At 34.0% G+C, this 24,913-nt stretch overlaps 2 protein-coding genes across 8 annotated transcripts in view; one reads left to right on the top strand and one right to left on the bottom strand.

Annotated features, from left to right (window-relative positions):
- Slc35a1 (solute carrier family 35 member A1) overlaps positions 1-21,630 on the top strand; it is a 30,711-nt gene extending 9,081 nt beyond the window's left edge. Inside the window, exons 2-9 of one of the 3 annotated variants that reach the window (XM_046431752.2) lie at positions 6,001-6,178; positions 6,633-6,827; positions 11,688-11,847; positions 12,034-12,186; positions 15,576-15,642; positions 17,597-17,773; positions 18,214-18,348; positions 20,732-21,630. In XM_046431752.2, the coding sequence (XP_046287708.1) occupies positions 6,805-6,827; positions 11,688-11,847; positions 12,034-12,186; positions 15,576-15,642; positions 17,597-17,773; positions 18,214-18,348; positions 20,732-20,859 (843 nt within the window). In that variant the 5' untranslated portion in view covers positions 6,001-6,178; positions 6,633-6,804 and the 3' untranslated portion in view covers positions 20,860-21,630. Of the gene's footprint in view, positions 1-6,000; positions 6,828-11,687; positions 11,848-12,033; positions 12,187-15,575; positions 15,643-17,596; positions 17,774-18,213; positions 18,349-20,731 lie in introns of all 3 variants that reach the window. The other 2 variants (XM_058575766.1, XM_046431742.1) reach the window with 2 other exon arrangements.
- Positions 1-24,913, bottom strand: part of Rars2 (arginyl-tRNA synthetase 2, mitochondrial) — a 92,102-nt gene that overhangs the window by 8,656 nt on the left and 58,533 nt on the right. For 3 of the 5 annotated variants that reach the window (XM_046431704.2, XM_046431714.2, XM_046431734.2), the window contains 2 exons: positions 23,900-23,963; positions 23,171-23,242 (listed from right to left, as the gene is read on the bottom strand). In XM_046431704.2, the coding sequence (XP_046287660.1) occupies positions 23,171-23,242; positions 23,900-23,963 (136 nt within the window). Of the gene's footprint in view, positions 1-17,809; positions 19,843-23,123; positions 23,243-23,899; positions 23,964-24,913 lie in introns of those variants that run through there. The other 2 variants (XM_046431724.2, XM_058575753.1) reach the window with 2 other exon arrangements.

Genomic DNA, 24,913 nt, shown 5'->3' with positions numbered 1-24,913 from the left:
TTAAAGGTATGGATTGGACAGTTTGGAAGTGCAGTGAAGTGTCTGAGTGGGAAGGAGGGAAACTTATTATAATGGCCTATGATGACAGCACAGTATTGAAGAGAAGTTAATGGATTTGAGTTCTGCTCTGGACATATAATCTATAGGACCTAGTGTTGGGTTTGTGTAGTCAGTTCTCATTATCTATAGGAGTTATATTTTATGAAGTCATCATCAGCATTGAATTAGTGAATGTGAAACTGTTGCTACTAGGGGAAATACAGGTTTTGGTTCCTATGAGCCTTTGGTCACGTTTTTTGTCAACTGTTCTATATATAACCTTGCTTTATGTGTGTTTCATTAAAGACACTTTAGCACTGTAATTTGGATCTTAACTATCCCCTAAAGGCCCATGTGTTAAAGACTTGGTCCTCAGCCTGGCACTCTTGGGAGACAGAGGAACTCTTTAAGAGATGGGGCCTACTGGGAAGTCTTTAGGACACTGAGGACATGACCTTGAAGGGGACTATGGGATGCTGCTTTCCTCTTCTTCTCTTTTTTTCCTGACCATTAGATGGGTGGTTTTGCTCTGCCATGCACTCTAACCATGATATGCTGGCCTAGCTAAAAGCAATGGAGTAAACCAATCATAGACTGAAACCTCCATAAATATGAGCCATAATAAACCCTCTCTATGATTAGCTCAGGTATTTTGCTATATAGTAACAGAAATCTAACACATTTAATACACATTGTTGATTAATAATCATTAAACTCATGGCCAAAAGCACTATCATTCATGTCTGAAAAAGCTTATTCATTATATATTTTTTCCATAATGCCATATTATAGCCTTCTTACACTTAGAACACTAAGTAACACTTTAGCCCTGTGCTTGGGGGCCATTTTAAACAGCAAAAGGACTAACAGAAAGCATTAAAATTATGAAAAATGTGGCAATAATGTGCATGTTGGGTGATGTGATTTTTTGGCACCTCTGAAAGAGCACTGAAATTATTGATTAGGGGGTTACAAATAAATTTTAGAGAGTAGGAAAATTAACACATATACAGTCTATGAATAAGGAGGATGGACTATAAGGTAAGAGAAAGGGAAGTATCCAAAATCATATCCATGTTTCCTACTATAATACCTGGTTAGTTGCTTTTTTCTGAGACAGGAAGAAAAACAGATTTGGGGAAAAGAAAATACTAACAATTTAATTTTGAGTAGATATAATATAAAGTTTTTAAGGACATTGAGACATCTAAGTGGGCATGGAGAACAGGCAGTTTGATTTAATGGGTCTGGAATTCAGAAGACAGGTCTGGATTGAATAAATAAATCTGAGAGTCCTTATCACATAAAAAGTATTTAATAACATAGGATTAAAATAGATTGTTAAAAAGAGTGGTTTTGTAAAAAGTTTTCATACTTATGTCATTTGACTTCATACATGTTAAAGCGTTCTCTTTTCTGAACAGGATAGCTAGAAACCCCAGAACAAATATAAAAAATACATCATGCGCTGGGGATGTGGCTCAAGTGGTAACGCGCTCACCTGGCATGCGCAGGGCGCTGGGTTTGATCCTCAGCACCACATAAAAATAAAATAAAGATGTTGTGTCCACAGAAAACTAAAAATAAATATTAAAAAATTCTCTCTCTCTCTAAAAAAAAAAAACAGATGCAGTCTGTTTCAACAAGTGGAAGTTAGTTTCTTTAAGAATAATCAGGAGAGTAAGTCTGATCTGAGGTTACTGCTTTAGAACTTTGTGAAGAAGTAATTTGAGCATGCTAGGGTAAATATAAGGTCAATCAAAGAGAATAGATTAGACTCTTTGGGTGCCAATAATTTAAGCATAGGTAGTTGAAGCTTCAGTGATAATTCCTGGTGAACCTTTAGGGATCTGAAGAATGAGAACTTTGAGCCTGAAAAGGGATAATATAATCTCTAGCAGATTGACCTGCCCAAATTATTTAGGTTCCAGAGCCAGTGTTTCTTAACTTTCTGTCACTATAACAAAATACCTGAGATAATCAACTTATAAAAAGAAAGGTTTAGTCTGGTTCATATTTAGACTTTGCAGTCCATGATAGGTTGGCCCTTTGCTTTTGTTTCTGTAATAAGGCAGCAAATCCTAGCAGCAATACACGGTGGAATAAAGCTACTCACCTCATGGCCAGGAAGCGATAGAGAGCAATGAAGGGCTGGAGTCCCATTGTCCCCTTCAAAGGCATGCCCTCAATGATTTAAGGGCTTCCCACCAGGCCACACATCTTTAAGATTCTACCACCAATAACACCAAGCTGGAGATCAGGCTTTTAACATATGGTATCTGGGGGACAATCAACTATAGTGCCCATGTTTTAAATGAAAGGTCAATCTGTCAGAATCTGAGGTGGAAGAGGTTTCTATAATTAGGAAATACTATTTAGACAGAACCTATGATGGCAATCTAGGTCAGATGGCTGAGACACTAATTCTCCTTGATTCTTTTTCTTCCCTTTATCTTTTCACTAAGGCAGATGTAGAAGGGTTGTAATCCCTAAGGCATGGGTGTCCTAACATTCAAATTAGTAGGCAAAACCTTTGTAGGCTGAAGAGTATAGCTGGCCCGCTAAAATGCTGGAAGATAATAGCTTAATTCTGATCCTACATCTCTTCTTTGCCCTGCACATTCATAATATTTAAAAGAGAGTAAAGTAAAAATTATGAATGCAATTTGCTTGAAACTTTGGGGATATTTAACTTCATGTAAGAAAGAAATTGGTTTCAATGAAGAGTGCCTGATATATATTGGGGCAATAGAGACTATGGATTTTATTTTTATTTCTTTAGGGAAAAAGTCAAATCACATTTTCTCAGGCCATGGGAAAAGAACAAAAGGCAGAGGTGCATACTTTGATATGAATGCTAAGAAAATCGTGATAAATATGAGGAGCCATTTAAAACATATTATTGCTATAAGCTAAAATTGCTCTAGAAAAATGACTACTGTGAAAAATGCATTTTTAGGGGCTGGGGATGTGGCTCAAGTGGTTGCACGCTCACCTAGCATGTGTGAGGCACTGGGTTCGATTCTCAGCACCACATAGAAACAAAATAAAGATATTGTGTTCACCTAAAACTAAAAAAAAATATATAAAAAAAAAGAAAAATGCATTTTTAAAAACCTCATGATTTCATTTCTTTAGAAAGCAAGTAACTACACACTGTAGGATACCTGCTGTTAATCACCATCAAACAGTTATGAGAAGTGCCAAACATTCTTTTTTTTAAGACTGCAGCAACTAAATTTATTGCCTTCAGACATTCGGAATCATTGTATTTGAGACTGGGTTAAGGAAACAATGTTTCATGTCCCCCCTTAGAGAAAGATGAAGGAAACATGCAGGTAAATACAGCTGATTTTCATTTCATTCCTGATTGTCCATGTCAGCTGTTGCTATTAATTGCTCTTATTAGAAATCTTAGGCTAAGGGAAAAGTTTTAATTTGCCAAAAGTGCCTAGAAAGTAACTGGCAGTGACAGGAGTAGAAGACAAGATGTCTGATCTCTAATTTTCAAATTACGAGTTTTTCAGAACAATGAAATAATTGAAAAGTCTGTTGGTTAGTTAGGACAAAGAAAAGCACTTGAAAGTGTTAGACATTTAAGTAGTTTCCAATAATTTATTTTTTAAAATTTTAACTTTATTTCCAAATATTAACAGTTTATCCTATGTCTTAATTCAGATTATTATTTCCAAATTTTAACATTTTTACCATATGTCCTCAGATTGCTATAACAAAATACCATAGACTGGGTAGCTTAAACAGTAAACATTTATTTCCCATGATTCAGAGGCTTGGGGAGAGGGGGCGGTCTAAGTGTAAGGTGCAGGCAGTTTAGGCTTCTGTGAAGGCCCTTTTCCTGATTTGCCTACAGCTTCCTCTTCTTAGAAGACACTAATCCCATCTTGGAGACTTCATCTTCACGACTTCATCTAAACCTAAGGCCCCCCACCTCTAAATACCATCAATTTGGGGCATCAATATATAAATTGGGGGCAGGGGATACATAAGCAAATATTTGGTCTATAGCACATGACACATATGATAAAGCATACTTTTAGAATAAGGTCATTCGATTATAATTATCAAATTTGAGACATCAATACTGATACAATACCATTATGTAGTTTGCAGACCTTAGATAAATTCTGTCAGTTGCCCTGCTAATGTCCTTTCTAGTAAAATTATTTTTACTGAATTGCAGTCCACTCCAGGATCCCACTCTGCATTTAGTTGTCATATATCTAGCTTCCATTAATCTCACACAGTTCCTTCTTTCTTTTTCATGTGTCCTTAACACTGTTAAATGGCATGGGCCATTTATTTTGTATAATATCTTTCAAATTAATTTGTTGACTGCCTCTTAAGATTACATTTAGGGTTTTTTTTTTTGGGGGGGGTGTAGGAATATTACAGAAAGATGCGTCCTTCTCAGTGCAACATATTATGATGTACATGCCATCTATTAGTCCTGTTTCTATTGATTTAACTTTGATTTCTTGATTAAGGTAGTATCTGTTGGGTTTCTCTGAAGTTACCAATTTCCTTGTTGTAATTAACAAGTATCTTATGGTGAGATAGTTCGAGACTAGCTAAATATTCTCTTTACCATTATGCTTTTATCCATTAGTCTTATTGTCCATTGATACTGTCAAATGAATTCCTGATGCCAGGTATGGTGGTGCATGCCTGTAATCCCAGCAGCTCAGGAGGCTGAGGCAGGATTGTGAGTTCAAGGCCAGCCTCAGCAAATACAAGGTGTTAAGCAACTCATTGATTCGTGTCTCTAAATAAAAGACCAAATAGGGCTGGGGATGTGGCTCAATGGTTGAGTGCCCCTGAGTTCAATCCCCAGTAACCCCCTCCCTCCATAAAAAGAATTCCTAATATGCCATCATTTCCTAATATCTCAATATTCCCTGTGCATTTATTCATTGTTTTTCTACTCTGAAGAGCTCCCTACCAGCCCCATGGACTAATGGATTATTTTATTGTATGGGTTAGAATTCATTATTATTATTATTTTGAGCCTTAGTACACCCCCCCTCCCTGCCCCATTAGTCTCTGAACTGAACTTTTTAGCATAGCAAGTTTTGAAGGTTTATTTGTATTTTTAGTGCTTCAACCCTGAACCATACATTTCTTCAAGGATTTCTTGTTCCTTTCTTTTTTTTCCCTCCAGAATGGTATTTAGAAACCAGAATCTAGACACTAGGTGGTCATATTGCTACTACATTATCCTTGCTTCTAGACCTTTCAGCAAATAGTTAGGGAATATATGCATGTGTGTATACACACACGCCTATCTATATCTCTGTATAACAATGAGTTACATATGATTCAGCACTTCAGAGTTTTCTAACCTTCCCTTTACTCATAATGGTTATGAATCTAGCTTCCATTATCTTCAAGATATTTATTTTTCAATCCTAGAATACATAATAGTTTCAGAATTTCTAATGCATACTTTTGAAAAATACACCTACTAACTAAAGTTCAGTGTTTGTAGTAGTGGTTTTTGTTTCTAGTTTTAGAGCATATATAATAAAAATGCTGTTTTAGGATATTTTGGTTAATTCTTTTTCCCTTTTCAATATAATTTCATTATTCATTTGAAATAATGACAGGTATTTTTGGTTTCTGTTTCTACTTAATTTAGGATTCTTGCATTCTTATTGGTTTTACTTAGAGCTATTGCAGTTACTTATAACTTTTGGAATATGGAATTATACTTATTTCAATCAGAAGTTAAGTTAGAACTGCAAATATAAAAAAGAGGATGTGGGGAAGAATTAATGGATAGCTACTTGGATAGATAAGGTTTATATGGTCTAATTGATGAATACTAGTTATGTGGAAGTGATTGCTGGATAATGTGAGATACACTGTATTTTCTTTTTTTATAATTAAATATTTTATCTTTTTTACACTTTTTCACGCATTTGTGTCATGTCAATCCATTAGAAATCTGCCTCGTTCTTTAAAGCTGCATGGATTCCATATATGGGTGTACCATATACACCAGTCTCTGTTGGTGGACAGAAAGGGAAGTGAAACCACCTTAGGACAAAGTCAACTTTTTATTGTTTGCTACTCACCACAATCTATGAAGACTAAACCTAGCAGATGTGTAAATGTTAACGTATGTACACTTTGGGTGTGTCTTAGTAATAAACCAAATGTATCTTAAATCTTTGAACTACTTACCTATATTAAGATCAGAGAAGATTCTTTTACTCTTTTACAATATTATCTAGAATAAATTAATGGAGCTGTCAAATACCTATGTTACAGATTTTCTAGATCTATTTTTTTCTCTTGTGGGATTGTGTTTCACTAACTCTTTGTACAAATGCTATAATGGGTTCAGGGTCATGGGAAGTAAGAGTCGTATGTCTCATATGGTGGGTATTATTGTCCTCAAATTGACCACATTATTGATTTTAATTAACCACATTATTGATTTTTATACCTAGCCACTCAAAATCTTTTATGTGAGTTAAATATATTAAACTTTGCAGATGATAAGAAATTTGTAAACAAAATTAAAATTTCTTACCCTCACAAGTAACTTGTGCTGCCTTCATTTTTTACAGTGCCTCGGTAAATTAGCCCAGGATTTTATGCCTTCTAGTAGTTCTCATCAGATCAAGAGTTGGAAGAATGAGGCCTGTTTTTGACCCAAAAATAGGTCAGAAAGAATTGGTTTCAGTCAGTTGATAGTAAATTTAGGTGGGGAGGCATCAGTGGAATATCTCTGCATTCAACATGGAGCTTCAGGACTTCTTCAGGTAACAAAAGGTTGCACATGAATTCTATTCCAATGATAAGAATCAAATAAATAGTTCAAGTAGGAAATTTAATAGGGAAAGACTATATCTAAAAAGCTTTTTCATGATATAATATTCTAGCAAAGTCATTTGTTTTTTTCCTCTTTCCACATTTTTAAATTGATGTATTGTAGTTGTACATAGTGATGGATTTGTTGCATATTCATACATGCACACAATATACAATTTGGCCAATATCACTTCCTAGCACTTCCTCCTCCCCTCCCCACTTTTTATCCCTGTTCCTGGTCCCTTTCCTTTAATGATCTTCCTTTGATTTTCATGAGATCTCTGCCCCCACTTTTTTTTTTTTTCCTTTTTCCTCCCTCTCTTAGCTTCCACATATGAGAGAAAACATATGACCCTTGATCTTTTTTGAGTTTGGCTTATTTCACTTAACATATGGTCTCTAGTCCCATTCTTTGTCCTGCAAATGACATAATTTCTTTTTCTTTATGGCTGAATAAAAGTCCATTGTGCATTTGTACCATATTTTCTTTATCCATTTATCCATGGATGGAACCTAGACTGGTTCCATAGTTTGGTTATTGTGGATTCTGCTGCTATAAACATAGGTGTGCATTTATCATTGCAGTATGATGACTTTAATTCAATAAATACCAATGAGTGGTATAGTGGTCATATGGTCTTTGTATGCCTAGTCTTTTAAGGAAACTCCATCCTGATTTTCTTTAAGTGGTTGTACTAATTTATAATCCCACCAACAGTGTAAAAAAAGTGTTCTTTTTTTCCTCTACATCCTCTACACCATTTATTATTATTTGCATTCTTGATGACTGCTACTATGACTGGTGCCAGATGAAATCTTGGTGTAGTTTGATTTGCATTTCCCTAATTGCTAATGATGATGAATATTTTTTCACATACTTGTTGGCCACTTACATTTCTTCTGAGAAACGTCTTTAATTCATTTGTCTATTAATTGTGTTATTTGATTTGTTGGGTGTTTTTGAGTTCTTTATATATATTCTAGATATGAATCCTCTGTCAGAAAAGTAGCTAGTGAAGATATTCTCCCATTCTATAGGTTCTCTCTTCACATTCCTAATTATTTCCTCTGCTATACAGCTTGTTAATTTCATGCCATCCCATTTATTAACTCTAAGCATTATTTCCTGAGCTTTAGAGGTCCTTTTGAGAAAGTCATTTAGAGTGTACTAGAGTGTTGACTCTTTGTTTTCTTCTGAGCTGCATAGTTTCTGGTCTAATTCTGAGGTCTTTGATCCATTTTGAGTTGATTTTTGTGCAGGGTGAGAGATAAGGGTCTAGTTTCAGTCTTCTACAGATGGATAACCATTTTTTTCCCAGCACCATTTGTTAAAAAGGCTGTCTTTTCTCCAATGTGTGTTTTTGGCACCTTTGTCCAGGATCAGATAGATGACTATTATCTGTGTAGGTTTATCTATGTGTCTTCTATTCTATACCACTGGTCTATGTGTCTATTTTTTATGCCACTACCATAGCCCTGTAATATAATTTAAATTCAGGTATTGTTGATGCCTCCAGGATGGCTTTTTTTTTCTTCCTATTAAATTTAATAAATTCATTTTTAACAAAAGGTATTTATTAAAAGGTATTTTTGGGGCTGGGGATGTGGCTCAAGTGGTAGTGCGCTCGCCTGGCATGCGTGCGGCCCGGGTTCGATCCTCAGCACCACATACAAACAAAGATGTTGTGTCCGCCAAAAACTAAAAAATAAATATTAAAAAATTCTCAAAAAAAAGGTATTTTTGATTTGACTCCCCCCCCCCCCAAAAAAAAAGCCAGGATAAACAACCTTTAGGTTTTATTTATTATTTCTATAGTATATTAGGCTGTAGTATATTTAGCATCAATTGTTTCTTAATAGTAAAACAAAAGGAAAGGTGATTTACTAGTATTTTCTGGTAGGTATTTGTTCCTGTTACTTTCATTTATTTTTTTTTTAATAAACTTTAGTGAGTAAAGCTAAGTAGCTGTAAGTCTGTACTCTTAATAAATTAGCAGGATTTCATCTGATTAATACTTAATAATACCCCTTCTTTTAAACTTTGTGTGGTAAGATTTCCACTTATTTTTCCATATACCTCCTAAGTCTTTCTACTTTTTTGGTTGTTGTTGTTGTTCTTGAACTTTTGGTCTTAAGCTTCTGTAACTTATTTCAAAACTATCTTATGTATAATTATGTAATGTTGCTATAATTCTGAGGTACTGCAGTGAAATTGGAGCTTTCTAGTAATTAGAATTCTGGTATACTTTGGCTTCTGTACTATCTGTATTAGAGAAGGTGCCAGAAAAAGATACCTAAACCTTTCTGATTCTGAAGAAAAATAGCTTTTAAGCATCCAATAAGTAGATTATGTATGGCCAAAAAAGATGAAAAAATGGTGGTTAATCCTTACACAGCACTTTATTGGTTCGTTACATTGAAGGAAAAAGAGTTACCAGATTGTCTGCAAAGCCCTACTTCTTATGTAAAAACTGAAAAAGTGGGAGGTAAGATATAGAAAAATTGACAGGGAGGAAAGGGATCACACAACCTTTATTCATCCAGGTCTTGTGGTTATACAGACTAGCAATTTGATCCTTAAGTGACCCATATTCTGACAGTACAGAGGCCAACTCTGTTCTCTGGACAGCCAAAAAAGCCACTAGTACCATGAAGGTTTCTATCTCTGAGGGGTGGAGGTAAAGTGGCATTGCCCGTAGCTGGTGATTAAGGAAAGGAATAGCCACTATGTTGTAACCTATGAAGTCAGCTAGAAGAGCTTTTTGTTAGAGATAAATGGATACAGGAGGAGGTGGAGTATGGAGGTATTTGTACAAATGAGACCTCAGTAGTTCCTTTAGGGTGTGCTACTCCGATTTTACCCTTCTAAAAGTAGTTTCCTGTACTTCACATAGCCTGTATGATTTCATGTGATTCTGGTTAGTGAATTATGTTTACTTATGTTTCCTAACTCATCATCATTAAAGATGGTTTCTTGGGTTGGTTAGACCTCTGTGGCACTTTTTTTTACTTTAATTTTTTTTCCTACAAATTTATAATTGAGAAAACATTCTTTTAAAAAAAATTATTCCCTATACTCCCTTTAACATGTCAAGAAAGTAAGTAAGACATCTGAAATTTTTTAAAGAAGCAACAAAGAGTTGGGGTATAGCTCAATGGCGGGGTGCTTGCCTACCATGGACAAGGTCCTGGGTTCTATCCCCAGTACCACAAAACAAAAACAAAAGCCAAATCTTTTCAGTAGAACAATCCTTTTGGTATTCCCCTCCCCACTTCTGCTATAGGTTGTAGTTCACTAACAAGTTGGAGGTTGTTGAATTTGGCAGTAAAAAATGATGTGTAATTAAGAAGGATAAGTTTTGTTTCTGTGGTCTAGGCCAAATTTACTGTCTTAATCATTTTCTTGGGGGTTAGACTAATGCTATAGGTATAAATTTGACATAATGAAGTTTTGCTTACCCTCAGAACTTAATTATTTTTCCATTATTTAAATATGAAAAATTGAGTTTGCAGCTGTTGATTTTAATTTGTTAACCCAAAATACAGAGGCACATTCTGATTACCATAAAATAGAGCTATTTTACCAAAACAGTATTATGGCCCTCAATAAGGGTATTGTATGTTACATTCAGAACCATTTTGATAAAGCACTTTTTGGGAGATATTGATGCTTATTATGAAATATTGCTTTATTTTTATTTTCAGGAAATAAATAAACTGATTTACAGTACAGGAAATATGAGCCAGATTAGCCAATCCACCTAAGCAAAAATAAGGATAATTAAGAGCATGCATAATCAATGTGCAGTTGGGTAGTAAACTTTTTGTACATTACAGATATAGGTTACTGTTGTTGAGATTAGTATTCAGATTTCTTATAGAATTATATAGGTTTGACTTAAATTTTGTGAGACTATGCATATATATTTATTGTCTATTTTATAAGCAAAGTTAATTTACAAATAATGTTGACTTGATCACTAATCTAAGTAACTTCCATTCTATTGTAGCCTTTTTCTTTTTTTGCTCTTAAAGTGTAATTTGGAAAAAAAAGACTATTAAAAATATGGTCTGATCAATTAAAAGACTGAACTTAATGCAATATGGTAAAGTGGCAGAGGATTTTTTAAGTAGGTAATCTCTATTAGCAATTCTGTTTCCTGATATCTTATTACCTAATATTCTTAGAAACTCCTAGATATTTGACCAGAAGTTGATGGTCATGAACCTAGTTATCATCACATAGAAATTAATAATGATGGAGCTCCCATATCAGTCTTTACAACCCAGTTTTTGAAAATAGCCTGGTAGGCCCTGGGTAAGGATTGGATCCCTCATGGGAGAGGGAGGATTGAGGGAGAGGAAGTAAAAAAAAAAAAAAAAAAAAAAAATTAATAACAAAAGCAGAATTTTAAATTTTTTAAAAATATTTTTTATGGTACTGAGAATTCAACCCCAGGGGTCCTCTATGTAGCATTGAGCTACATTGCAGCTCTTTAAAATTTTTATTTTCATAAAGGGTCTTGCTAAATTGGCTAGGCTGGCCTGAAACTTGGAATCCTTCTGCCTCAGCTTCTTGAGTAGCTGGAATTACAATTACAGCATGTGCTTGGGAAATTTTAATTTTCAAAATGGGAATGTTATCATTAGTATGCTTCTTTGAATAGTTGGAAATTATTTTTTAAAGTGTGCTACATTATATCAGTAGACCTAACACAGTATTACTATCCTATGTGATAGGAATCTTATTAAACCATGTTTTAAAATTTTCTACCTTACCACCCTTTCATCTCCTACTTTTCTTTTCAAAGAGAAACTGGTAGTCTGGGTAGATTCAAGACATCTTTAAGTGAAAACGTCTTGGGGAGCCCCAAGGAACTGATGAAGTTAAGTGTGCCATCGTTAGTGTATGCCGTTCAGAACAACATGGCTTTCCTAGCTCTTAGCAATCTGGATGCAGCAGTATACCAGGTAAGCGGCATTAGTGATAATCAAAGGCTCTGAATTTTAAAAAATACTTTTAGAGTAGGAAGGTTTTTATTCTTCATGTTATGAAATATTTTTTCTCAATACTTCTGTTAATGGCATCAGAAATAATATATTTGTGTTAGAGGCTAATTTTTGCTGAATTTATTAATTAATTGTTTTTGTTTCCAGGTCACCTACCAATTGAAGATTCCCTGCACTGCTTTATGTACTGTTTTAATGTTAAACCGGACACTCAGCAAATTACAATGGATTTCAGTTTTTATGCTGTGTGGCGGAGTCACGCTTGTACAGTGGAAACCAGCTCAAGCTACAAAAGTGGTGGTAAGAAATAAAATACATACCATAACTAAAATAGGAAACTTCCTATCTTATATACTCAGACATCACATTATATGATTAATTTCTATGATTTTAAATAAACTTTGCCTAATTGATAGACTTTTACCCCCTTAGCATTATACTATTATAAAGGATAGTAATACTTATTGTCTTTTATTCTTAGAGAAAAGTATTAAAGTGCATTTTATAGTCAGAAGGTACCTTAGAAAATATCCCCTTTCTTTTATGTATGACAAAATATAATATTTTCAAAGAGGTGAAGTAACTTGTCTGAAGATAGTTAATAGCTAACTTGTGATTACAACTGTGCCAACTTCCATATGGTGAATATATTAAGAACTTGTAGACTTTTTTAGACTATATATATTAAGGAAGATTTTGCCCATCTAGTTTCCATTCTTTCTCAACTCAGTCTCTCATCTTTTGATACATATTCTGTCAATGATAGGGATGACAGGGGACGAGTATTCTGTTTGCTGACAATAATAGGCAAAAAAAAAAAAAAAAAGCGCCCTTTAAAACGTTTTTAAGAGTGAATGTTAAGATACATACCTGATTTTTAAGAAAACACTCTATGCCTCTATCATTAATAACTGATAACTCTTCCCCAAGAAGAAGTAGGAAGAGAAACTCAAGTGAATGACTTTCTAAAAGTAAGGGGTTTCTCTCTACAACTGAATACTTTCTTCAACTTTTAACAAATGGACTGTGGTTCTCTTAGACATAAGACAAGGCAGCCAGGAATGTGAAGAGAACTTATAAAAGTAGCAAGTTTGTTCCTCTTTAAATTGGTAGAAAACTGTCCATTTTCAGAAAATGTTTTTAGATTAGTATTTATTACCTTTGGATGATGTGGAAGCATGCTCATGTTCTTGGTGACATTTCAAAACATTTATCAGATATGCACTACACATTTAATTCAGTTATAAAACTTTAGAGGAATAATTTGAGAGCAAACCTTTAAATGTTAAATATTAACTTTGATACCTCACACCAATAGAAAAGTTGTTAAGTTCACCTCACATAGGTAATGTATATAAAAAAGGTGTTAGCTAAAGCAAGTTATAGGGCAGGTTACCCTACTTTGGGCCACTCTAGAAAATTCTGTAATATTTTAAGCAAGAGAGAACAAAATATAAACCACAAAGGCAAACCCCCAGTGACCCACCTCCTCCAGCCACACCCTAACTGACTACAGCTACCACCCAGCTAAAACATAACCTAATCATTTCACCTCTGAAAATTCTTACATTGTCCCACACATGAGCTTTTGGGGATACCTCATATCTAACAGTAATAGGAAACCACACTGTTTTCCAATGATGACCATTAGACATAAGTTCAAGTCATCTAAGTCTGCTTTAACATTTGGCTAGTACTCTATACAACAATATCAGCTATAATCACTTAGTACTAGCATTATTCTATTTCTAAATTTCTTGGTAAAGAGACTTCTGAACTTACTTAGCAAGGTATTCTTATAATAGCAAATCAGAAGTCTTGGACATCACTTCTCTTTAATGTTTTAAGGTTTTTTTTTTTTTTTATAAGGCTCTTCTTATTCTGATTTTTTAGTTTCTTGATACTGTTTTGAAATTCCTTATTATATATTCCTCTTGGTGATCTGCACCTCAGTTCTTTTGTTCCTATAATCAGAATTCAGTGAAGTTGCCCTCAAGCAGTCATGTTGCTTTTTTTGTTGTGTTTTCGGTGATACTGGAGATTGACCCCAGGGGCCCTCTATAACTGAGCTACACTCCCTATCCCTTTTTATTTTTTGAGACAGAGTCTCAAGTTGCCAAGGCTGGCCTCAAGTCTATGATCCTCCTGCCTCAGTCTCCCAAGTCACTGAGATTACAGGCGTGTGCCACCAACCCCAGGGGTCATGTTGATTTCTTTATGTGTTCTTTTTAACTCTTCATCAGTACCTCATTCTTCAGAAACTCATAATATGTCTCGAACCAACATCCCACTAGCCATGGAATTAACTGATAGTTTATTAAATTCAGTTTATTCAAGAACAGTGTGCATGTCCTTTAACTTGCTGTGTCTGGCTATCACTCATGCTAGGATAAAAAGGTTGCTTTCTTCCAAAGTTTCTCTCATGTCTACCTCATCATCTATCAGTTCTTATCAGAATTTAAATCCAGAGAAGCTGTTTTTATCACTGTTTTTCCTAACTGTAGAGACTAAATTGGCAGGAAAGCAAGTCAAGAAGTTATTAGACACTGATTTTTACTAGTTTGAACTTCCCAGCAGATTTAGTGATAATCTCACAGTAAGATTTTTTTTCCTAGTATTTATGCCAGTCTTGTGATCTTACTAGGAAAGCATCTATGTTAATCAGTTTATAGTATAGCAGTGGCTCTTAAATTTTAGCATTTATCAGAAGCAACTGGAAGGTTATTTAAAACAGATTGCTGGGCCCATTCCCATAGCTTATGGTTCAGTAGGTCTGGGGTAGGGCCTGACAACTTTCATTTCTAATAAATTCCCAGGTGATGCTGCTGCTGCTGGTCCAGGGACCATACTTTGAGAACCACTGGTCTACAGTGTCTTCTGTTTCTCCTTTTATCATCATACAAACATTTTAGACCAAGCTTTCTCTCTCAGGTACTTACTCTCCTTACATTAGGCTTATTTATTTTGAACAAGGTGTATTCTTGTTACATTATAGTCAAGTGTCAGCCCTCTAATTTCAGCAACATTGAAACAGTATCTCTCAGGAGAGACAGATGAAAACTCCTGGAGATTAATTTAGGGAAGAAAGAGAAAATAAAGTTGAAACAGTAGATTGGGGCCCCATTTACATATATCTATTAGCACATGTCTCACAGTGTATATTTGTCAGTTTTCCTATACATGAAATTATTTAACAGCCAGAGCTGTGTATCATCATCATATTTATTAATTCAATATACAGCACTGATTATGGTACAGAAGTTATACTATATTTGATAAAGAGGGGAGTCTCAAAACCACCACTTCATCCTCAAGCTGTTAGGGAATAAATAAGTTCTAGGATTGATGCTATAAAGTGTATGAATTAGGGTGGTGACAAATGAAAATTAAGATTCAGGCTAACTATGCAAAATTCTGTGCTAGTTATTGGTATTAGGAAACAGAAGATATTCATGTCATATTATGCATATCTTATGTCTGATTTTAAGGATACATTTTAACTTAAGTGTTCTGGTTAATTTCTGGAACGGTCTTTATGTTTTGTTCCGTCCTGTCTTATTCTATAGAATACATGATATGAATATACTTTTGGTAGGACTGTACCACTGATTTTTTAATTCATTTGTGTGGACTGTTGGATAAATTCTATTTGTTAGCAACTGAAAGTAACTTTTAAATTAATATTTCAGGTGGAACAGAATCCATTATTAGGGTTTGGTGCTATAGCAATTGCTGTATTGTGCTCAGGGTTTGCAGGTAAGTTATGGAAATATCATTTTACCTGTTGTTACATTTTTTTGAAGTCAAAACTTGTAAAAATGGACCTAATTTATCTTGCTTTGTCATAACAATTTTATTCTCATTAAAGCTTTATCATCTTATAGTTTGGTGTCAGCTGTTATTTCTAGTAAATGTGTGACCTTGTTTGACTCAGTTCAGACCTCAGTTCTTATTCAGACTTGCAGTTAGCTTTCTAAGAACATACTTTTTTTCATCTTTGACTATCTCACTCTAGACAACAATCCAGAACTAAATGAAAACAGACTCCTGAAAAATGGAAAAAATCGGCCTTCAGAGAGCTCAAAACACATTTTCCAATTTTCCTGTAACTGCTAGCTCCAATAGGATGTTAATGTTGACCAGCTTGGTGTCTGTTTTGCCTATAGCCTCAAGTTGTCCTCTGCTTCAACAGACTAGGAGCTACAGAACAGAAAGAGGAGGTGGATGGAGTATAACTCAGAAACATACAAAATCATAGCATCTAAAAAGGGAGAGAAGAGAACATAAAATCACTACCATGAAGAAAACAGAAAGTCTGGGGACATATGTGTAGGGACAACTCCAATGAATAAAGAAAAGATAATGAATGCTGAAGTGCAATGTGAGAAATGAAATGTGTTTTAGAAATATTTTCAATAGGAATAAAACTTGAACCTCTTTAAGAATATATTAGTTATAGCTATATTTTTTTATTATTTGTACCTATTTCAAGTGTTAGGACTTTTTATTTTTGACTAGGAAGACAGGTAGAATATGGAAATATACTACTTGAAATAGGTGTTTTAGAAGCAGAGAAAATCTAAATTTAGGACTATACTTAATTAACCAGTATCATGCTAAACATTTTTTCTTAGGAGCCAACAAATCAGAAACAGAAATAGTCACCCTTCCCCAAATAATATATTTTTGATTTTTAGCAAACTTTTTGAGCAATTAAATATTTTGTGTCCACCGTTGTATTTAGATACAGCATCTCAATACACATTTGAGAATATTCTTCTATGCTGGGAAGAATTATTATTTGAATAACTAACTTAATAATTAGAATATTATAATCAGAAAAACTAAGCACTGAATAATTAAGTGGTTTTTGCAGAAATAAAATCAAAAGTAGAAATAAATATATGTATTTTACAGTTTTCCCCCCATTCTTTGGCTCTAACATAGGTTCATAAAAAAAAAATCATTTTTCATTAAACGTTTTGGTTGATGAGTACTTGAGAACCAGTTCCTAAGTCTAACATGGTATTTATATCTAAAAATTTTAAATTCCTTGTCAAACATGCATTCATTTAAATAAAAAACTTAATACTGGTGTGTGACTTCTAGTCTGGGGAATCATACTAACTTTGAGTATCTCAAAACAAAAAAATGATGGACCCACAACTTGGGGAAAAATGCACATATACACAAAGTTTATTATCTAGTTTATGGTCCTTCTGACATTTTATGAACTTATATAGGAAGATGTCTTTACTCAGGAAGTCCTATTCAAATTTTATTTTGGATATGTCACTGGAAAAACTCTTTTTAACTGGTGATTTTATGGTTATTTTGCAACAAGGGTGTGATTAAGATAATTTAATAGTATAGTTTTTTTGGCTGACCAATGCAAGTCTTTTAGTGGCATTAATAAGCTTTTGTGATCTATCTTACTGCTACAATAAAGGCAGAAACTGTTCTTAACAATAATTTAATAGTCTTCTGTCAAATATAGCTTTTAAAGTTACTCTTAGTTATTAAACCTCATGTTCGGTGTAAAAGTGCACATTCGTAATATTCAGTATATCATGTGTCATAACCTACATAATAAATGTTTGTTCCTCAAATCATATACTTTATAATCTCTAGGGTATGTTCTAAATGAGATGTTTTAAATTAATTCATAATAATATCTTTAATATATTCTTGTCTAATTTTCTTATTTCAGGAGTGTATTTTGAAAAAGTCTTAAAGAGTTCCGACACTTCCCTTTGGGTGAGAAACATTCAAATGTATCTGTCAGGAATTGTTGTGACATTAGTTGGCGCCTACTTGTCAGATGGAGCTGAAATTAAAGAAAAAGGATTTTTCTATGGTTACACATATTATGTCTGGTTTGTTATCTGTAAGTATCCAGGAATTAAAGGTTATGAGTAGATCCTTTTTACTTTTTTTTTTTAAGGTTAGATATCTACTTTAAACCTTTATAGCATTTTGACATTATTCTTTTGATACTGTGAATATCAGTTCAAAAATGTAATTTTGGTTTTATTGACTTTCTTTTGTGGCACTCTACCCCAAAACAATTTTCTTTCATAATCAAAAGTGTCAAATGTGATAGCAATAAATGTTTACAATTTAGTAATAGATTATTAGGCATCCAAGAAACATTTATGAAGGAACTACTATTCACTTTTAGTACAAACTCTCAGTTGACTGCTTCTAAGGAAAATAGTATTTTTTCTAGGTAAATTAGTATAGCATTTCTGGGAATGAAATTAGCTCATCATTATGGAATGTTTTATTTATTTGAGTGTTAAGATTTTTCTCTTTCTCTATCTCAAGTTCTTGCAAGTGTTGGAGGCCTCTATACTTCTGTTGTGGTCAAGTACACAGACAACATTATGAAAGGCTTTTCTGCAGCAGCAGCCATTGTCCTTTCTACCATTGCTTCAGTGATGCTGTTTGGATTACAGATAAGTATGTCTTAGTTTATATTAGTTGTTAATATGGAAGAACCTTTCACCTACCTGATTCACTCATCTCATTAAAAATGGCAACTGGCTGTGCTGTTTGTAGAAATTCCTAGTTTTCTTACTACAAATCACAATTGTGTGGAATGTAAGGAGGCCATAGTTAGGCTTTTTAAATGGTCCTAGAGCTGAAGCTGAAGGATGCCGGGTTCTATGTGAAAGTGAGGGGACTGCTTAGGTATTAAAAAGAGCTTTTTTTTTTGCAGTCATGGCTTCTCTGTTCCAGAGATGTTAGATACATGACGACCTGAGTGATCAAGGTGAACAGTAGGCCCTCCCTATCTGTGGGTTCTGCATCCCTGAATTCAATCAGCCATTAGAAAAAATTTGGGGGGAAAAATGCATCTATACAGACTTTTTCTTGTCATTATCCTCTGAACTATCTAGTAGAGCAGGTATTTATATAACCACTTACATTGTATTAGGTATGGTAAGTAACCTATAAATTAAGTATACAGAAGGATGTCTGTAGGTTGCATGCAAATATGCCACTTAATATATGGGACTAGAACATGTACAAATTTTCATATTCCTCTTACAATAGGAATACGTAGATAAACAGTAATTTTGCAGAAAACCATTTTATAGTATGATTCAATGCCCCATAGATTCTCGGGGACAACTAATATGAATGGTACTCAAGAAAATGATACTTGGATTAAATTAGTTAGGATTATTTTGAAGAAAACAGAAAACATTTTCATCTCCTTCTTTAGCTTATATTTTCCTGTTCTGGACTTGGTTAGGTGTGAATTGGTTTTGAAAATAATCCAAGTCTAGATTTTTATTTTCTATTTTATAAAGATTTATTTTTTTCATTTAAACATTTTTGTTCTCATGTAATTAATATAAGTTAAATATTATAGCTAGCTTTCTGACACCACTGCTATGTTAGTCCTTCTAATATAAGTTTCCTGCCATTCAGTTGGCTTCTGAATTACTTAAGCAGTAAATATTTTAGGGTGCTTTATGCTATATAATCATTTTCACTATTGACCAGTTCTATATTATAAAACACACAAGGAAAATCTATCAAGTGTAGGCCTGGCCTGTATTTACATTTAATTTTAGAATTTATTCCTTTTACAAATGCAGGTAGATAAACAGTAATGCTGCAGAAAACCATTTAATAGTATGATTCAAATCTAGCCTGTACCATTTATTAGTTGTATAACCTTGGAGACGTTACATAACCTATGTTTGTTTCGTCATCTGTAAAATGGGAATAACGTCACTATCTCCTGGGGTTGTTTTGCAGGGAATCTGCCTGACTCATAGTAAGTAACCTGTATAAAGCTAACCACCTAAAACTTCAGTGTTGGGTATCTCCAGACATTCCATAGATGTTTTTCTTACCTGATTTGGGTGATTTTTTTGTTTGTTAGATGAACTTTTAATTGTAGTTCTGATTTGTTCTTAGGTCCTTGCTCCTGAAGAAAATCTGGTAACAGTGTAAAATGCTTTCAGTTAACTATTTAGATGTAAGATAAAAACTGCCCCTCTTTTTTGAAGGCAAAGCTGGTCTTTTTAGGGGTGAATTAAAATCATAGCTTGATGTCATTTCTCTGCATGCCATTTTTTAAAAAGCTATTAAGAGTCTGCCATTGTACTCTATATAGAATATGGTTCTATTTTTAATGGAATTTCATCATAAGCATTTATTTATATAATGCTTACATGCCAACTTTTGACAAGTGGTAATTCCGTTTTTTGTATTCTGATTTTCAGAATAAAGATTTAAAAAGTATTGCAGGACATGTAATTTTATACAATAAATCACCACTTTATCTCTTCCCATTCAGAAATTTTCAGTTATTTGAATAATTGGTCACCTAACTCTGAATTTTGTTCAAGTGTATTTTACTCTAAACTTTTCCACATTTCTGATATCATGGAAAAGCCACATCACACTGTATTTTTTAAGAATATTTTTAAATTGTCAATGGACCTTTATTTTATTTATTTATATGCAGTGCTGAGAATCAAACCCAGTGCCCCACACGTTAGGCAAGCGCTCTACAACTGAGCCACAACTTCAGCCCCACACACTCCTTTTTTTTTTTTTTTTTGCATTCAATGTATTTGTATTTTATATTCAAATTATAGGAAGCTGTTCTTTCTCAGTGATCAGTGAATGTCGCCCCTTTTTCCTTTGTGCTAGAATGGACAAACTTTCTAAATATTACCATCATAAAAACAGAACCTTTAGATTTATTTCTTATGACAGTATAAATACTTAATTTAAAATTTTCAGAAATTTATTGTTATAGAGCTTTAAAAGCACAAAGACAAATTAAACTTTTCTTTTTCTTTGTTTGCCTCCTTCTCAGCACTTACCTTTGCTCTAGGTACTCTTCTTGTATGTGTTTCCATATATCTCTATGGATTACCTAGACAAGATACTACATCCATCCAACAAGGTGAAACAGCTTCAAAAGAGAGAATCATTGGAGTGTGATTTGAGCCTCAGGAGAGATTTCTACTATCACTAAACCATTTGCATTAAACTAGAGCCTTAAGTCAATCTTGGAAGGTAGATTAAACTGAGAACCAATTAACGATATGACATAAGAATCAAGAAGAAAGCTATATGAATGAACTGTTAATACAGAGATTTAACGTGAGCCTGTTTGGGTTCAAGCTGTACTGTTTAGAATGAAGGAACTTTATTACTGTATATATAAATGATGTATATAAAAAGTATGGAGATGATATGGTATTAAAATCACGTGAAGCTACAATGTTCAAGTAACAAGGTGTGGGACAATGTTCAAGGGTTAAAGTGCCAAAGCCATTTCTGTACTAACTGTTCTCTTGTTCAGGTATCAGGGGAGAAGGATGGCCCTTCCTTGTTCTCCAATTCACATACAATATTGTGTCCCAGGAGCAGTAAAGACCTAGCTCTTTAAAGAGTCAGAAACGAGACAAGCTAGTTCAGAAACAAACTTGAATGTGTAATGGAATCTATTTCATAACTCAGACGATGATTCTGGGTGGTGACTGACTGAGTACTTAGTGCTGTATTTGTGCCATTCATTGTCTGGTTCATATTTCTTTCCTCTTAGAAGGTATACTTTTTTTCAAAAACATTTCTAATGTCACTTTTATACTTTTTTTTATAAAGTATGGTTAAATGTTGGGCTCTCAATAATTTGTTAAATTTCAGTGTTTTTAAAAAAATTTCTATAATGTTAATTGGGAAATTCAGCAATAAACTTATTTATATGAATTCTGTTTAATCACTTTTTTTGTAATGTAGATATGACCATTAAGAATGCAAAAACATAGAAAACCAAACCAATTTCTTTCAGCATGTAGAATCATATCAAGGTTCTTTGTTCGCAAATAATATCTATAAACGTGGTTTAAGTGAAACAAAACCAAATAAATCTAAATAATAGCAATCAGAGTTATAGGGCTCTTGGTTGTAGAAATTAATGAGTGTTTTTTCAGGGACCTGCTTTTGTGAAGACTTTGCTCTAACCATTACTGTCCATGTGTCATATCACTTAAGATTCAAATTGATCTGGGAAGGAGAAAATGTCTCAGAAGTGTAGAGGGATGATACTGCATGCACATATAAAACATGTTACTATTGTACATTTTATTTTAATTTTTTAATTGATTTGTAAAAAATAAATGACAGTGGAATGCACTGCAATTCTTATTACACATAGCACAATTTTTCATATCTCTGGTTGTACCTATTATACATTTTTATTCTATGGATGTTTGTGCTAAGGGAATTTTAAGCAGAAAATAGTATGGAATCTAACTCACTTAAAATTGAGACTGTATGGATGAGTCTTCTAGATGAAGGTAAACCATACTTGCCAATATAAAACAATGGTTATTCCAACTGGAGAAACTTTGACTCATTGTTTTTCTTCATAAAAAGAGACGAAAATTTTTGTATTCAGAAAACTTCTACTAGCAACACTTAGAATGACTTACAAAAGATGTGAATGAAAATGCTGGCAGAGGATGGCGCTGATCAAACAAATCACATCCTACTCATCTAAATCAAGCTCATGTTATTGCATCAAGTCATACAAAATCTACGTAACAAATATGTAGATAAAGTTTTTTTTTTTTAATTCCTCTTCAAATACAGTTTAACTATTGGACTGCATTTTGTGAATGTCTGTACAATTAATTTTCTTGCTATTCAAATATATTCAGCCTGAAGTTAACATAGGAAGCTGCCAGTATGTATCAACTAAAAGGTAAGTGTGAGGTAGGTTCTCCCTGGAAGTAGTTGTCAGCTATACTGCCAAAAAGATGCTTAGTTTTTTTTTAGTCTTATTTTTCAGAACTAGCCATGACTACCAACGGCTTGGGAGGCTGAGGCAAGAGGATTACGAGTTCAAAGCCAGCCTCAGCAAGAGTGAGGTGCTCTTGCTGTCTCTAAATAAAATATAAAATACGGCTGGGGATGTGGTTTAGTGGTCGAGGGCCCCTGAGTTCAATCCTTGATTCTCCCCTGCCTGCCCAAAATTAATTTCTGGAAGAATGACACTATAAGAAACGTCAAATCATAGTTTAAATTCTTTATCCCCATTAGACCACGATATTTTGAGTTTAAAATGACACAGCTTAGTTTTACAAATGTCTAAGTACCTATTGACCATGAGGGAACTCACATTACTTTTTTAAGGATAAGGATTAAATAAGTTGGTAAGTCATACGTATTGCATCTAAAAACAAATAACTGAAATTCACTTAGCATTTTAAAACACCATTTTAATTACAAATTACATTCTACATACAGGAATTATTCCAAGAAGTTTCATTCCATTGGCCAAGACAGAACGGACAGCTTTGAAAAGATGAAGTCTGGCCTACAAAATAAACCAAAGAATGATTAGATGTTCAATAACATGCTACCTGTAAGTAAATAAATAAGAATGGTTTTAGAAGAGAAATAATTTTGGGGGGAGTAGAGGTACTGGTGATTGAACTCAGAGGCATTCAACCACTGAACCACATCCCTAGCCCTAACTTTTTTGAATTTTATATAGAAACAGGGTCCCACTGAGTAGCTTAGTGCCTTGCTTTTGCTAAGGCTGGCTTTCAATTCTTGATCCTCCTGCCTCAGCCTCCAGAGCTGCTGGGATTACAGACATGTGCCACTGCACCAGCAAGTTTTAGAAGCAATTCTAACTTCTAATTTAAAGTAGGAATAATATTTCAAGTACCCTAGAGTTTACTATAGGTAAAGGAACAAATTCTTGAATCCCTTACAGCAAGACTAGTACAGAAGGCATTTGTGGAGTGGGAATGGTTGAACTTTTCAACTCTATACTGGATGTAGGAAAATGTGTTTCTTAGTTTATGAGCATTGGTTGTTAGACTCCAATTCTTAATTATTACCTGAATCAGAAAATACATTTCTATAGTGTAACAATAAAATGTTATTTGATAAAATTCTACTAATGTTTTGGAATCTTGGTCTGAGGCTGCTAAGGATTCCAGGAAAGACATTCATTATAACCTACCCCAGCCACATCAGGAGGACTATCTTTTATTTGGAGTGTTTTGTGTGCCACAGCTGCAAGATGACTAAAACAGAAAGAGAGAAATCATCATTGGAACAAGAAGAAATTTCCTGTTATCAAGTTCATGTTATATCTAATTCTTTTCCCTCAAATTGGAATAAGTCAAAATTTGGAAGCACTAAAGAAGGTATCCAAAGTTGTAAAGCTGAGACTGAAGTTCACTGCTTTTCTAAAACAAACTAAAACACACTCAACTCAAGCTTTAAATTTTGGTCTTGGTTCTATTACCAAGTTCTTGATATTATAATTTCATTGCTAGTTTCTCCTTCATTTATTTATTTTGTGTGTGTGTGTGGGGTGGGGCTGGGGATTAAACCCAGAGCCTTGTGCATGTGAGGCAAGTACTTTACCAACTGAGCTACGTCCCCAGCCCTCATTGCTAGTTTTACAAATATAGGTTATTCCTTTCTAACAACTTTTTACTTACTTGGATAATCTTTAAAATTAAAAAGTATAATATGCCACGGCCTTTTCCCTGTGTAGAGTGAGGAGGTGGGCTAGAGACTAGTTATCAATCCATTCCACACACACAGGCTACTCTTCTTTAAAACACCTTTTCTATTCAGGTATGGCACCAAGTAGAACAGTGTCCCAGAGAAATGATGCTTAGGATATTCATTTAATGACTGATATTTCCTAAGATTTTCTGGCTTTATTTCCTCTGTTTATCAAGGAAAAAAAAATTTAGTCAAGAAAATAGTCCTAAGGCTGGGTTTGGAGCTCAGCAATAGAGCACTTGCCTAGCATATGTGAGGCACTGGGTTTGATCCTCAGAATCACATTAAAATAAATAAAGTATTGTGTCTGTTGTCTATCTATAACTGAAAAAAATAGTTCAACTAAGTCTCTAATTTAGTAGATATTGAGTAAAAGCAAAATTTCCTTTCTTAAATAGCTTATGGGAGGGACTGTGGCAGTGGCTCAGTGGTAATGTGCTTGCCTAGCATGTGTGAG

The sequence above is a fragment of the Marmota monax genome, unplaced genomic scaffold (assembly GCF_021218885.2).
Source record: "Marmota monax isolate L192 unplaced genomic scaffold, Marmota_monax_Labrador192_F-V1.1 WCK01_AAM20220418_F8-fsc00013, whole genome shotgun sequence".
NCBI lineage: Eukaryota > Metazoa > Chordata > Mammalia > Rodentia > Sciuridae > Marmota > Marmota monax.
Note: the sequence above shows the minus strand (reverse complement) of the source record. Positions and strands in the feature narration are given on the sequence as shown.